General features: G+C 38.0%; 1 long non-coding RNA gene and 3 gene segments (V, D, J or C); 2 read left to right on the forward strand and 2 right to left on the reverse strand.

Annotated features, from left to right (window-relative positions):
- Positions 1-5,996: 5,996 nt before the first annotated feature.
- Positions 5,997-16,872, reverse strand: part of LOC146310973 (Ig kappa chain V-III region MOPC 63-like) — a 71,503-nt gene continuing 60,627 nt past the window's right edge. The window contains 2 exon segments of the V gene segment in view: positions 5,997-6,608; positions 7,449-7,484. Of these exon segments, the coding sequence occupies positions 6,286-6,608; positions 7,449-7,484 (359 nt within the window).
- Positions 7,914-16,872, forward strand: part of LOC146310972 (Ig kappa chain V-III region MOPC 63-like) — a 63,159-nt gene continuing 54,200 nt past the window's right edge. The window contains 2 exon segments of the V gene segment in view: positions 7,914-8,231; positions 8,324-8,645. Of these exon segments, the coding sequence occupies positions 8,180-8,231; positions 8,324-8,645 (374 nt within the window).
- Positions 9,491-12,427, reverse strand: LOC146310974 (immunoglobulin lambda constant 7-like). The segment is given in 4 exon segments: positions 9,491-10,076; positions 11,000-11,083; positions 11,431-11,601; positions 12,394-12,427. Coding segments are annotated over 4 exon segments (609 nt in total).
- On the forward strand, positions 14,809-16,153 carry LOC146310975 (uncharacterized). Its single transcript, XR_014772319.1, has 2 exons — positions 14,809-15,206; positions 15,299-16,153. It is a non-coding gene; the product is annotated as an uncharacterized LOC146310975 (long non-coding RNA).

A 16,872-nucleotide genomic window follows, 5' to 3' on the forward strand; every position in this document is an offset into this window, starting at 1 on the left:
AGCAGGATTATTGCACAATGGACAAAGGAGTTTTGAGTCCCATTGCACTTGAACTGGGGTACTCTGCAGCCTGAGGGAAGGGTCACAAACTCATCATGGAGAGGGTGGTTTTTGATGTCTAATATGGACCTGGCCTTGCAGAGAACCTGCTGGGCAAAAATATCCACCAAGGAGGTCTGTGGGACACCTATGACCACTACAGATAACGTCTGTTTGAGGCACAGAGACCTAACTGATGAGCATAGTTTCATAAAATGGATGTATGCTTCATATCAGAACAACTGACAATGCTTTCTTACACTGCACTACCCTTCCCATCCCTGTTGGAATGTAAATACATATATGTGTATACTACTGAACTTACACTTCTTCAGTACTCATCCTACCAACATACTGTATACCTACAGTGAATGCTCTGTGAATATAGCTTGGGAAATTTAAATAGGATATAAATTATTTCACTGGTCTTTACAGGAATTAATGAAATGCTACAGACTTATATTGCAGACCAGTCTTTCCCAAAGACTGGGTCAGGACACACCGGTGAGTCACAGAAGATTTTATTTGGGTCACCAAATAAATAAAAGCCTGTGGAAGACATTCAGCAAATTTAATATTTAAAATATGTATATTGTTTAACTGATGAGAAGAAAAAATGAGAGCTTGTTAATTCTGCCAAAATTCACTTACTTTGTCTCATTTATGAAGCAGGCTGATGGCTAATGTACTAATGTTTAATTATGCACAAACTGATTCTTCCCAAGATTTAGTGTTCAGGCCTAAATTAGGTTATGATGCTTTGTCATATTTAAAAAGTGGGTCCCCAGAAAAACAGTTTGGGAAACACAGCGTTAGACAATATAGGTCTAATGTATATGGTTTTTTTACAAACCTTTCTTAAACCACCCTGTGAAGCTTTAGCGACCCCTGGTGGGTGTTAGGACCCACAGGTGGGAAGCCAGTGGAATAAAGCCCCTGCAAGATTTAACAGAGCATTACACCACTGGGAACCCAGTGTGTAATGTATAATTTTATTAAAGTACAATTTAATGCTACATCATACTTCTACTGTGCTACATTTTGGAGATGAACATGGTTTTTACTTCCATTTATCTAAAAAGTTAGTAAGTTACGGTGCAGATTGTGATTATTAATACAAAATATAAACCAAATTATAAATTATGATGTATCACTTTAGAATAGGCTACCCAGCAGCATTATATAAAGCCATTAAAATTACCTCTGCCTTTACCAGCTGGGCATGACATGAAGACAACACATTAACCCTCATCTTACCAACATATTTAACATACAAGGACTCAATCAGTAAATCAAATTGGATGCTTTTCACTGGGGTCCCTCAGGGAACTCACTATACTGGTGTTTTAAAAAAGCCCTAATTAAGACAGAAAGAGATAACAATGATATGAACTGCAAGAGCAGTTTGCAGCAAAGGGTTAGGCATCTGACTGGCCAGTACTTTTTGGCATTGTTGGCTGTATTAGTTGGGTTTAGGCATGAGGAGTGATTGGATAGGGTTAGGGTAAATATATAAGGGTAAGCCAATCAGAGGCAGAGTAGAGCAGGTCATGACTTTGTCCTCCATGGAGAAAAAAATCTGTATCTGTAGCCCAGTGGGGAAAAACCCACAGATCAGTGCCTCATAAATCCCCTTTTTTCCCCTTCAAAATAAAACTGAACATTTTTAGAGTTACCTTTTTTTTGACCATTTGAATTTAAGACAAACGCAGGCAAAGTGTGCATAGAAGTTTTTGATTTTTTAAAAATAAATTCATGAAAAATGTGAGCAAAAAATAAGTGCTTCATTTCTAAATTTCTTAAGTGTAGGCTCATGAATACAGAATGAATCTCCTGTCAATAAATTAAGTTATTGTGAACCTGAACATCCAGCAGAGGGCAGCATGAGTCTATTTATGGGCACAAAATGACTCCTGGAAACTTTGTAAAAACAGAAACAACAGAGAGATGAGGAACAGAAAGTCTATAGTTTCTACATTTGCTTAATCAGTCCACAGAGAGATGCAGCCAGGGCGACTCCACCTCACCTCTTCTTTACAGTTTCACAAAGACAGATATGCTCAACAGTATATTTGCATGATTTTAATGCAGAGTTTAATTTTTATTTAATTTTCTACACCTGACAGAGAAATTTTCACTCCTTCTAACAAAGTCATTTTTCACAGATTTATATCAGATTTTTATTGGGTTGAAATAATAATCATTTAACAAACAAATATTAACCAGAGATATATTATTTATCTACAGTAAACTTTACTGTAGGTAAATGAAAGGTAGACAAACAGACATATCATACCAACCACAGTGACACAAAATGATCCTTAAATCCTCGACTTCACTTCTAATAGAAATATTTTCTTGTGTTCCTTTAAGATGATAGATGGTGTAAATCCAAAGAGTATTTCTCCTGATTTTGTGTCCCACGTTGCCTTGAGTGTGTTGAGAGCAGAGAAATGATTTCCATAGAGAGGAGGCTTTGCATGGTCAGCTGATCCTCCAGTGAAGTCAGAAGGTTTATAGTCCTGTGAGTTCAACACTGCAGGACTCAGATCTGTCAGTCAACACAGCAGAAAGCACAACCACCATGACTCTCATCACCATCCTCATCTGGACGCTGGCCTGCTGCTGTTTTACAGGTTCATTCACTCAGCAACATTTCAAACATGATGTGCTGCCTTTTCTCTCATTGATTTGTGCTGATAAATGAATGATTTGTTTTTGTCTGCAGGATGCAGTGGTCAGGTGACTGTGACTCAGCCTCCAGAAGTGACATTTACTCCAGGATCCACTGTCACTATCTCCTGTAAAACAAATCCTGCTGTTCACAGATGGTCTAGTGGAGAACAGGGCATGTTCTGGTATCAACAGAAATCTGGACAGCCTACAAAGCTCCTAATAAGATATGTGAGCAATCTTGAATCAGGAACTCCAGATCGGTTTAGTGGCAGTGGAAGCAGCTCTGACTTCACTTTGACCATCAGTGGAGTTCAGACTGAAGATGCAGCAGTTTATTACTGTCAGAGTTTCCATGTAATAAACAGTGCTTATGTGTTCACACAGTGATTAGTTGTCGTACAAAAACCTCCCTCAGTCAGACTGCAGAGACACTGAGCTGTTACAGCAGGAACCGACTGCAGCTGCTGAAAGGAAGAGACTCTGACACAGACCACTGAACACAGAGCTGACAGTAACCTCACCAAGTACCACATTTATATTTTTACAGTATGATTTCTCTTGTATTCCATCTGAAATAGTAACACTGATAACCAGAATCCCTTCATTCTTCACAGATAGTATCAGTAGAAGTTGTGAAACAAAAAGTATAACCCAGAAAACCAAATACACTAAGTACGTTGTTTATCACTAAAAACATTCAATGTTTTTGCTTTTGTTCTGACAAATACCACTCTTCCAGCAATGTAGCCTTTTCTGTGAGTGGAGACTTCAGTTTTTCAAAGCTAACAAGTTGATTATTACTTGCAATAATTATTTTTAACATTTACAGCACTTTTAACTATGATTATATTTGTACGTATTTGATAATGTTGTGAAGAAACATGTAATCATGGGAGTTATTGTCTTCATTGTTAAATGAAACATGCAAACATCAATAAACAATCACGGTAAATCAGGGGAGAGTAATATTAACTAGTAATAGTAAACAACAGAGTGGCTTGTAGTTCACAAACTTTCTTCTTCACTCTCTGATGTGTCATCTGGTGTTTCCTGTGTTTCCCTGGAATTTAGAACAACTAGAGGGCGTAACTTTCAATCACCTTTCCTCTCACCTGAGTTTCCTCACCAATCTGCACACCTATATCTCATCTCAAGCAGCCTGCCATGCTTCCCAGTGATTCCCTGTTTGACCCCTGACCTGACTGCTGGTTTGAAGATTATATTCCTGCCCCTCTGAGCTTTTATCTGCCTGCTGTCCGATGTTTGGACTTGATTAAAGATTCTGGACATTTGGATTCAATCCTTTCTGTGTTTTCTGGGCTGAAACACTGGGGCCTAATTGACCCCAAAGTAACGCCATAGTGCAGAATAACATACTTTTTTCTGAGTCTTTTAATAAATTGAAATATATATTTTTTGATGAGATAATGAAATATTTACACATTTGGTGTGATAATAGTGGATGACGGTCATTTATGTATTTTTGACCATAGATTATAAATCCAGATTTTGGTGAAGGGAACTAACGTCCTCTTTAGTACTTTTCCACATAGTTTTGATGAGGTCAGAAGAAAATAATAATAATTAATAATGCATTTGTATAGGTGGTTGTGGAGGAATTGATTATTTTAGTTTATTTTTTTTAATTTCCAGCATATTTTTAATGTGATCATTTGTTTTAACTTTAAACTGCAAAGAGAGTAGTGAATATAACCATCAAATACATGAAGTTGAGTGAAAAGTACAACATGAAGATCATTCCTGTGCATGTATACCAATAAGCTGATAGTAGGAAACTTCAGTTTGACAAAGTCTGAAAGATATTGATGTTCTTGGCTGAAAAAAAAACATTAAGGCTTATGAAAGGTAATTTAGGAGGGTAAGAAAGAAAAACTTGGGAAAACTGAGGTTCAGTTACATTCATTGTCTGTGTCTGAATGTGTAGTTTATTGTTCTTATTATCACAGCTAAAGCTTCAAATGTAAGTACATGATCATGAAAATAGTTCAGAACCGAATACAAAACCAGTCTCGTTTCAATATAAAGTTGTTGTGAGCCTTGACTGTCAGCAGAGGGCAGCCTGCATCTATTTATGAGCTAAAACAGCAGAGAGATGAGGAACAAACACTTTCTACATTTGTCCACAGGGAGATGAAGGCTGTACCTACTCCTCCTCATCTCTTCTTTACAGTTTCACAAAGACAGGTGTGCCCAGATGTGTTTTGCATGATTTGAATGCATCACTGCTCCTCAGAGTTTAAGTTCTTCTGTCACAGAGAGTCTGAACTGTTTTCATGCACTCACACTGAAAACTGCATCAGGATGAAGTTTCCAATAACTCTGATTGTCATGTTGGGTTTTCTGAGTCAGGGTGAGAAGTTTTCTTTGAACATTTATCCAACATTCTTAAATTGTCATATTTGATGTTTATTTCACTTATCTTGTCTTTTGAGTCAAATCTAGCTTTAAGACTATTGTTATTATTATTACAACCAAAACTGATGATTGTTCAGATTTATATTTAATTTCTCATTTCAGAGTCTTCCGCCAACCGTTTTCTGACTCAGTCTGACAAATTCAAGTCTGTCAGTCTTGGAGGGACTGTGACCATCAGCGCCACAGGGAGTTCAGATATTGATGATGATCTCAGTTGGTACCTTCAGAAACCTGGACAGACTCCCAAACTTCTTATATATGGCGCATCAACTCTAAACTCAGGAACTCCATCTCGATTCAGTGGCAGTAGTTCTGGTTCTGACTACACTCTAACCATCAGAGGTGTTCAGGCTGAAGATCTTGGAGATTATTACTGTCTGGGCTTACATGGTGATGGTTCGTTCACACAGTGATTCAGAGTCGTACAAAAACCTCCTTCAGTTTGACTGAAGTGAAAACGGCCTGCTGCAGGTGCAGAGGGTTGATGAAGAGACTGTGATGAGGAGAACTGGTCCAGTGAACACAACACAAGAGTCTTCAAGCAGAAACACAATGAATCTAAATAAAACTGAGAACTCACAGACGTTCTTACATATAAAGTTTTAAACTTTCCCGTCAAGTAATTTTATCTTTTTATGTGTGATTCATTGCTCTGCATTTAAATAATCCAATTGATTTTATTCTCAAAGTGTAGTATTTTCTATTTAAATGTCACAAAGTAATGAAAATACAACCATCTCCTGCACTATCAAGTATATTATATTATCAGTTATGATACTGAGATGATGAAGAAGGTATTTTTCATAAATGATAAATTATAGAAGAAATACAAAGACACTGACTCATTATAATCCACAGTTTTATTTAATGATGGTTTAAAGTTGATGCCACATTTTTTATGAATGAATATTTTCTCTCGGAGTGAAACTGATAATATTCAGTTGAATTCTTAAAGTAAAGAACATGAAGCAGAATATGCAGAAGATGAGTGTTAGAAAGCAACATGCAGACTAAAACACTGAGCAGAGAGCTGTGAAAGTGTGAGAAATATGTGAAGAGAGGAGATGTGTAGCTTGATGAAGATCTCTATGAAAGCAGCAGCATCATTTCCAGACAGGACGTGTTGCTGAAGCTCTACTCTGAGCAGCGGTCAGGGTCCAGGCTTTGAGTGACAGGGCTCTGTCCATTCAGACTGGCCTCACAGCTCACTGAGCCCGCCTTCCTCCACTGGTCTGCAGGGAGGCTCAGGGTGCTGCTCCAGCTGTAGTGGCCGTCGCTCCCCGTGACCTCCGGGCTGTGTGACACCCCTGAGGAGGTGCTGCTGCCCCCCACCTTCCAGCCCAGACTCCAGGCTGAGGGGAAGCCCCCGCTGGCCAGACACACCAGTGTGGCACTGCCCTGCTGCAGCTCCTGTGTGGAGGGGGGGAGGACGGTCAGGGTGGGCCGCACCACACCCACTGGAGGAGACAGAGGGGGGAGGAGAGGGGGGAGAAAAGACAAAGGAATGAGAGTGAAGGCTTGGTGATCAAGAAAAATCACATCCTGCTCATTTCTTCTATTTGATCAAATCAAAGAGAAGAACTTGTGCTGCTGTTGCTCTCATAAATCACTCAGTATCAGACCATCACACACATGATTCAAGTGTCAATGACACTAAAAAGATTCATTGATGATGATTATTGATGACATCTTCATCTGTGTCTCATAATGTGTGACAGTGAATAAGTCGTCCCTGTGATGATTTTCTTCTGTTTCAACTGACAGAGCTGAAACACTCATGTGAATACAGTTCAAACCTTTGTCATCTGTCTCTTTCACTTCCTTTTCACTACATGTCAAATCAATGAAGCGTCGACGCAAAGATAAGCTGCATTTACTGATAAAATCATCTTTGTCTTCAACAGGAATCACATTTTAAATGTAAAAACTGTTTGAATGTTTAAAATGAATACATGAAAATAAATTTAAACTGTTGGTGTCTTCAGCATTAACAGTTTTACTTCAACAAATTCTACTTTTAAACATTTTAAAGTCCAGAACAATTTAATGTTACAAAATTAAATGTTAAAAATAGAATATTAAAAAAGATACCTGTTATTTTCTGTTTCTTAAAACCAAACTCTGAATTAATATAGATTTCAGCAAAATTTGCTTCTCAGATAGTGAGATCAGCCTTGTCTGATAAAGTCATGAAAAATTATAAAAATACAAACACTGAACTTTATGAGAGTCTAAATCGATTTTTAATAAAAGATATATAAACCAAAATGTATAAAATAAAACTTTCTGGTACTTACAGTCAACGACGAGTTTGGTTCCTCCACCAAAAGTCCACCACAGTGATACAAACTCATTAAGTGGCCGTACAAAAACCTCCTGCACTGTGAACAAACATCTATATACTGAAAAAACTCTCTGATTTTTCTAACAACAGCATAAAATCTACTATATTGAATCTACAAAGTTTATTTAATGTTATAGCTAAAATTATTGTATAAATTAAGATTATTTCTTTAATTTTGCTTTAGTTTTCTAAACCTGACAGAGAAACTTTTACAGTCTCCATGTAACAAAGTCAGTTTTATCACAGTTTTATATCAGTTGATAAATGATTAAATGAACATGATGCCTTTAAATAACAATAATTCAAAAAACTCATATGAACCAAAACTGAATTCTATTAATTGTCAACAATAAACCCTGTAAATAAATGAAAGGCAGACAAACAGACATATCATACCAACCACAGTGACACAAACTGATCCTTAAATCCTCGACTTCACTTCTAATATAAATATTTTCTTGTGTTCCATTAAGATGATAGATGGTGTAAATCCAAAGAGTATTTCTCCTGATTTTGTGTCCCACGTTGCCTTGAGTGTGTTGAGAGCAGAGAAATGATTTCCATAGAGAGGAGGCTTTGCATGGTCAGCTGATCCTCCAGTGAAGTCAGAAGGTTTATAGTCCTGTGAGTTCAACACTGCAGGACTCAGATCTGTCAGTCAACACAGCAGAAAGCACAACCACCATGACTCTCATCACCATCCTCATCTGGACGCTGGCCTGCTGCTGTTTTACAGGTTCATTCACTCAGCAACATTTCAAACATGATGTGCTGCCTTTTCTCTCATTGATTTGTGCTGATAAATGAATGATTTGTTTTTGTCTGCAGGATGCAGCGGTCAGGTGACTGTGACTCAGCGTCCAGAAGTGACATTTCCTCCAGTATCCACTGTCACAATCTCCTGTAAAACAAGCCAAGCTGTTCCCTCCTATTGTAGTGGTCGTGAATGTCTGAACTGGTATCAGCAGAAATCTGGACAGCCTACAAAGCTCCTGATAAGAGCTGTGAGCACTCGTCAGTCAGGAACTCCAGCTCGGTTCAGTGGCAGTGGAAGCAGCTCTGACTTCACTTTGACCATCAGTGGAGTTCAGGCTGAAGATGCAGCAGTATATTACTGTCAGAGTTACCACTACATAAACAGTGCTGCTGTGTTCACACAGTGATTTGTTGTCGTACAAAAACCTCCCTCAGTCAGACTGCAGAGACACTGAGCTGTTACAGCAGGAACCGACTGCAGCTGCTGAAGAGGAAGAGACTCTGACACAGACCACTGAACACAGAGCTGACAGTAACCTCAACAAACAATAACTACATGCAGGACTCACTCTAATATATTGATTAAATTTTTTTCCTGTGTGGTTCTTATAAAAGAAGATTCCAAAAATGCTTCTTATAATCACATATTTCAGTGCAGTGCACACAGACATGAAACAGTGAAATTCTTAGACTTAAGGGAGGCTCCAACATGAATCAGTAACATAAAGTTGTTAGAGACTCTGTGGTTCTGAATTAATTGGCTGAGAGGAAACATGTATATTGAAACCAACACTGGACCAAAGATGGGCCCCTGTGGAACACCACAATTAATTTTTTTAACTGAGGAACAGGGATTTTCTCTAATAACAGACAAGGTTATATTGGAGAGGTTTAGTTTTCAAACTTTAAATCAATTAAAAAGATTCTTAAAAATCAAACGAGACATCATGTTCTGTTCACATTTACTCTCAGCTAAAGAGACAAATGTTGCCTAAGCACATTTTTGAGGTATTATTTTTACCCCAAAGAAGAAATTATTCTTGTTCACTTATTGTATTTATCAAGACAAAAACATCTATAATTTACATTTCTTAACGATTTTGTCACATTACTTTCTTTGCCAATTTAAAAGAGAGATTCATGTCATATGAATCAAAGACTTTTCATTTTCAGAATGTCATTTGAGGAAACCATTAAATGTCTTTCTACTTTTCATGAGATAAAAGACCAAACACCTGATAAAGTTATTGATCATTTGAAGCTTTATTGGCAGAAACATGAATCATCAACATGACAGTTATTAAGCACACTCACATCTAGCTGCTGAGCTACACACATGACTCTCTAAGTTGTTGTTGTCCAACACTTTACAGCAGTGTTGTTCTCTGTCACACAAAGCTTTAGTTTCCTCTACAAACATTCAAACTCATATTGATGAGAGCAGCAGGTGTGTTCCTCCTGCTCCCCCCACACACAGCTCCTGTCCCGGGCTTCACTCGGCCCCTCTAGTCCTCACACTGGCTCCTGCGGAAGGACTGGATGAGACTGTGGTCATGATGGAGGACCCTGCAGGAGTACAGCTCTCCTTTCATCCAGCGCTCCTGGCTCAGGCTCAGGGTGCTGCTGCTGCTGTAGCGTCCGCTCTTCTCCTCCTCTGAGCTGCTCAGGACCCCCTCTGTCACCTCTGTACCGTCCACCTCCCAGCTCACCACGGCTCCCTGAGGAGAGTAGCCGCTCAGCAGGCAGGCCAGCGTGGCCGAGCCCCCAGAGAGCTGCTCAGAGGAGGGGGGAAGCAGAGAGACTGAGGGCCTGACCGTGGGGCCGGCTGGAGGGGAGAGCAGAGACACACAAGGAGCAGATTAACCTCCACTGTAGGACACACAGCTGGACATGAGACACTTATGAGACATGATAGAGGTCAACACTACTGTGGATCAGCTGTGTGCAGTATACTGTGATCAGACAGAGGAGAGGAGGAGAGAAATGGGAGGAAATGAAGGTTTAACAAATCAAACTAAATGATCAAACTTGACGTCATTTTGACATTTAAAGTCATGAATCTTCTTCTGTGACGCTCATCATAAATCACTAAGAATTACACAATAATATGCAACATGACTGAGCTGTAAATGTACTTAAATACTTTGATAAATTGTATTAATATATCATCTTATTTATAATGAGTGACAGTAAATAATTCATCCCTGTGATGATTTTCTTGTTTAAAAATGTCATGTCTGTAAACAGTTAAAGACTTTGTCATCTGTCTGTTTCACTTCCTTTTCAACACTTTAAACTAACGAACTGTGAACACAAACTGCAGCGATACTGGATAAACTTATAAACTCACTTATTTATGTATAATATACAACATTCATGTTAGATTTTATACATAATTGTTGAATTTCACAAATTAAATATTAAAAAAAATACTCTCTGAGTGGCAAAATGGTCTTCAGAAAAAAGTTAGCTCCAAAGTTTGTGATAAAAATATTCGCTTGCAACAAAAATGAACAAAAAAAAGTTTTTCACACATCTTTCACTGTAACATTTACAAAAATATTAAATGAATATAGATCTGTGTACAAAGTTTCCCCAAACTGAGCTCTCAGACCAGCTCAATAAATAACAAAAAATATCCAAAACATGTACTTTTCTCACAATTATGTATTGTTTTGTCGCATAATTTTGTCCTAATTAGTCCAATATTTCATTTTCAAGAAAAAAAGATAAATCTCTGGTACTTACAGTGAATGATGAGTTTGGTTCCTCCACCAAAAGTCAACCACAGTGATACAAACTCAATAAGTGGCCGTACAAAAACCTCCTGCACTGTGAACAAACATCTATACACTGAAAATTCACTTATTTTCTTCTAAAAACTGGTTTGGCACAACTTTATTTAATGCACAAAATGTCTGACTGCATGAAAATCAAAATTTTTTCTTGATCCTTGGTAATTTTATCACTTTTAAGTGAGTGTTTACAAGTGACAGGAAAACTGTTAGATTTTTCTTTTCAGAAACTCTGATTTTAATCAACATTTTACATGGTTTTACATTAGTTTAGACACTGTTACAAAAAGGCAACTTTTCTAAATCATCATAAATTACAAGATGATTTTATTTTCTGTTTATAAAACTCTCAATGTAAAAGACATTAGAAAAAGAAATACCAACCACTCCCACAACAACATATGTTGTTAGTCCTCAGCTGTTTTTCTAAAATATTTTCTTGTGTTCCATTAAGATGATAGATGGTGTAAATCCAAAGAGTATTTCTCCTGATTTTGTGTCCCACGTTGCCTTGAGTGTGTTGAGAGCAGAGAAATGATTTCCATAGAGAGGAGGCTTTGCATGGTCAGCTGATCCTCCAGTGAAGTCAGAAGGTTTATAGTCCTGTGAGTTCAACACTGCAGGACTCAGATCTGTCAGTCAACACAGCAGAAAGCACAACCACCATGACTCTCATCACCATCCTCATCTGGACGCTGGCCTGCTGCTGTTTTACAGGTTCATTCACTCAGCAACATTTCAAACATGATGTGCTGCCTTTTCTCTCATTGATTTGTGCTGATAAATGAATGATTTGTTTTTGTCTGCAGGATGCAGCGGTCGGGTGACTGTGACTCAGCGTCCAGTAGAGACATTTACTCCAGGATCCACTGTCACTATCTCCTGTAAAACCAGCCAACCTGTTTACATCTGTAATGGTGTTGATTTATGTCTGTTCTGGTATCAACAGAAATCTGGACAGCCTCCAAAGCTCCTAATAAATCATTTGAGCAGACGACCTTCAGGAACTCCAGCTCGGTTTAGTGGCAGTGGAAGAAGCTCTGACTTCACTTTGACCATCAGTGGAGTTCAGACTGAAGATGCAGCAGTTTATTACTGTATGAGTGTACACAGTGGCCCGGTGTTCACACAGTGATTTGTTGTCGTACAAAAACCTCCCTCAGTCAGACTGCAGAGACACTGAGCTGTTACAGCAGGAACCGACTGCAGCTGCTGAAGAGGAAGAGACTCTGACACAGACCACTGAACACAGAGCTGAATATCAACCAAGAAAACAGTTTGTTCATGAGTCTCTGAGTGTCACAAGATGATACAGACTATCTTTCATGTTTGTTGCAGTGTGATTACCTTCCTTATCACTAACTCTCCTGTTAGTACACATCCTTACACTCTGAACCATCTTTCTCCTCACCTGAGCTGCTCTGCTCATCTGCACACCTGCATCTCATTCCCCTCATCAGTCACCAATTTTTAAAACAGTCCAGTTCCACTTGTCCTCTGTCAGATTGTCCAGCTTGACATGATGAGCTTTCCAGTGATTTCCTGCCTGTTTGACTGCTGGTTTGAAGAATCTTTGCCTCTGTTTCAGGCACACAACTACAGCAGTGTGAGGGAGGGGCGACTATAGTCATGTTACAATTCTGTGTACCAGTTAAGACCCTTTGAACACTTTAGTTTTTTCTTTTTTCTTAAAGAAATATGTAAAAGTTAATAATCAGTCAAGTCATTTTATATCATGTGTGCACAGCTGACTGTCATAGAGGTGAATGTGTTCCAGGCCTCAGCTGAGTTACCTGCTGACAGAAGATGTGTCCTGTTTTACACAGGAGGACAGGAGACAGGAGACATCAGCTGCTGTCATTCAACAGAATTTATCTTCTTCTCTTTTGTCTTCATTTACACAAACATGTGACTGTTTTTCACTCTTTGTTCCAAATAACAAATGTCACTTTCACATCATAACATGAAGGTCCATATTCTAAACAGCTGGGAAAACATAATTCACATTTCATAAATATCTGAATCAACTTAAACAGAAATAATTTGACTTACAAGTCTTAATGTGTACCACGACTCATCATTAATAACTGCTGCTTTTCAGCTTCAAAAAATATATTTGACAAGCCTCAAAATTATATTTAGCCTCCTTATTTCAAGATTTTTTATAAACACAGTTACAAAACATAAACAATAATACACACATTATATAAACACTTTTGTCCATTTAACATAACCAACAATAAAAGTACAACCTATTTACAACATAATCTTAATGACTTGATTAGAACGAGAGAGTATAAACTCTTAAATCTTCTTAAATAAGTGTATTTCAGAAACGCTCTGAGCAAAATAACTGAAGTAACAGCACACGTGTCAATGAGCTGCAGTGACAACACATGAAAATATCTGTAAGGCCTCCGTCTTTTTACATTGTTTACATGGAAACTAGGAAAACATTACAGTGGGAGAGAAAACTTTCTCACATCAGCAAATATAATCATTAAAATTATGATGATAGGCAGATAAAATATAGTTTAATACATTGTGCTTCTCATTCTGGCTGCACTTTGAATGTTATTGATTTAATTTCTGACAAACTGATATCATCTGAAATATTATTAACAATGCACAGTTGTCTGATGATACATATGGAATAAATGCACTTCTTGTTGCTGTCATATTGTGGATGTATTGTTTTATTAATTGTGGCTGCATGGGAGCTGTCCTGTGCTGAAGTCTTTGACCTTTGCAGGTGAATTCATTCTCTTGTGGTAAATTGGACGAGACTTGTAGTTATTTTATATACTGAATGTGCTGAGTGGCACATCTGCTTTTATCGAAAAAGAAAAAAAACTTAGGGAACTTCCTTTTGAAGGTACTCCGAAGTCATGAAAATGTACTATTTCCCTCACTGACCACATAATGGTGAAGTTGCTAATTAGTCCCATTAGGAATAAAATCCTGGCGTCTCTTTGCTTTTGCCTTTCTGATCAGTCTGTTTCTTTGGGACTTGATTAAAGATTTTGGAAGTTAAAGTTGGACTTAAAGTTAAAGACTGAACACAAAATCAATCTTATATCAATATATGAAGTTGGTGTGAACCTGGACTGTCAGCAGAGGGCAGCTGGCATCTGGTTTTGAGCACAAAGGCTTATTGGAAACTTTGCAAAGACAGAAACAGCAGAGAGACGAGGAACAGAAAGTCAAATGTTCTTACATTTGCTTAACCAGTCCACAGAGAGATGTAGCCTGTACCTACTCCTCCTCGTCTCTCCCTGACAGTTTCACAAACGTGTTTTACATGATTTTAATGCATCACTGATCCTCGGACTTTAAGTTCTTATGTCACAGAAACAAAAATTAATATTCTGGTCAGTTTATTCAGTCTCTTAATGAGTAAACTATGAGAGTCAAATTCATGTTGGACTTTTCGTACTGATTGTTCAAAGCAGGAATAAAACTTTTAAATGTGTTACTATTATTTCTTAAAATCCAAATGACAAACTCAAATTTAGTATTTTTTAATCAAATGTCACAAAGTAATAAAAATAGAACCATCTCCTGAAATATGAGGTACATGATGATATCAGTTACTGAGATGATCAAGGAAGTATTTTTCATAATGAATAAATTATGAAAGAAATAGAAAAACACTGAGGTATTTCACAGTTTGATATCAGTTGATACATGGTTAAATGAACATGATGTTTTTTTATATTAATAACAATTTACAAACTGAATTTAGTCAGAACTGATTGTATTATTTATCAACAATAAACCCTGTAAGTAAATGAAAGGCAGACAAACAGACATATCATACCAACCACAGTGACACAAACTGATCCTTAAATCCTCAACTTCACTTCTAATATACATATTTTCTTGTGTTCCATTAAGATGATAGATGGTGTAAATCCAAAGAGTATTTCTCCTGATTTTGTGTCCCACGTTGCCTTGAGTGTGTTGAGAGCAGAGAAATGATTTCCATAGAGAGGAGGCTTTGCATGGTCAGCTGATCCTCCAGTGAAGTCAGAAGGTTTATAGTCCTGTGAGTTCAACACTGCAGGACTCAGATCTGTCAGTCAACACAGCAGAAAGCACAACCACCATGACTCTCATCACCATCCTCATCTGGACGCTGGCCTGCTGCTGTTTTACAGGTTCATTCACTCAGCAACATTTCAAACATGATGTGCTGCCTTTTCTCTCATTGATTTGTGCTGATAAATGAATGATTTGTTTTTGTCTGCAGGATGCAGCGGTCAGGTGACTGTGACTCAGCGTCCAGTAGAGACATTTACTCCAGGATCCACTGTCACTATCTCCTGTAAAACAAGCCAACCTGTTTTCTCACTTAGTGTTTCTGGCTCTGATTTAGAATTTCTGCACTGGTATCAACACAAGTCTGGACAGACTCCAAAGCTCCTGATAAGAACTGTGAGCACTCGTCAATCAGGAACTCCAGCTCGGTTTAGTGGCAGTGGCAGACGCTCTGACTTCACTTTGACCATCAGTGGAGTTCAGGCTGAAGATGCAGCAGTTTATTACTGTCAGAGTTTCCACAGTGGCCCGGTGTTCACACAGTGATTTGTTGTCGTACAAAAACCTCCCTCAGTCAGACTGCAGAGACACTGAGCTGTTACAGCAGGAACCGACTGCAGCTGCTGAAGAGGAAGAGACTCTGACACAGACCACTGAACACAGAGCTGACAGTAACCTCAACAAACACTAAGTACAGATTAATGTATTGGTATGTTTTATGTCATATTTACATTTCACATATCATCTCAAAAAAGTAACATTGTTTTGAACAGTTTTTAAACTAATATCCCTTAAGTTTTTTTCACAGACAGTTTTAATAGAAAATCAATATGAAAACTTTGCATAACAGTGAGATCCGAGGACGGTACAGTAGCTAAAAATTCAACTTAACTAATTTAATTTAACTTAACTGTGATCTGTGCCTCTCCCTCTCCTTTTTGCACAGTCAGATGTCTCAGTAGAACATAACTACTGTATTTCAGTACATTTTGATGTACTTGTAGCTCCTTGAGTTTTCCTGTGTTTTCCTACATACTTCTACTTAATTAAATAGGAGGAAAATCAATATTCTTTTTTTAATTGCAGAATTTGAAAAGAAACTGTAGAATTCCATCATGAAACATAATTTTGGTTGATAATAGCACAGTGACATCTAATTTAATGCAATGAAGAGCTGAAAAATCATTTTGTGCTTGAATCTGACTTTGTAAAAGATGTAGGAACCCTGAAACTGTGATTTTAGTTGACATATGCAAATCTAATTTTGAGAATCTCAGAGCAGACAAAAGTCACGGGGACCCTCTGTGATTTCTGACACCCACCTCAGGTGCCACTGTGAGCATATTAGCATGCTGAAATCATCCTGTAGCTCAAAAAACTCTTGAATCTTGTTAAATAACTTGTTTTTTGTTGTTCATTCTCACACAAAGTGTGTCTTCGTGTTATTAATCTGCAACAAATGATTTCTTTGACCACTTGGGGGCAGCAGAAGTTTAAAATCAGCATTATTCTATCATGCCTTTATGATGATATAACAAACAGTTCCCTCTTCAGGCTACACACCCAGAGGTCACAGAGGGACATTATGGTTCATTTGGAGCCCTGTGAATGTCCAGCTGATGAAGTCCACTACCTTTTAGCTCTATTTTAGGCCTCTAGCGAATTCTGATTTAAATATCTGGTTCTTTAAATGCTAAATATTCATCAACTGGTCTCTAACTGTGTCTGTCTTTTGTATGGTGCCAAGTACACAGTGTGCAGTGGTGTTTTAGAGCTGTTTAGCAG

This window comes from Lutjanus erythropterus, chromosome 18 (genome assembly GCF_056507025.1).
Source record: "Lutjanus erythropterus isolate fLutEry1 chromosome 18, fLutEry1.hap2, whole genome shotgun sequence".
Classification (NCBI taxonomy): Eukaryota; Metazoa; Chordata; class Actinopteri; order Lutjaniformes; family Lutjanidae; genus Lutjanus; species Lutjanus erythropterus.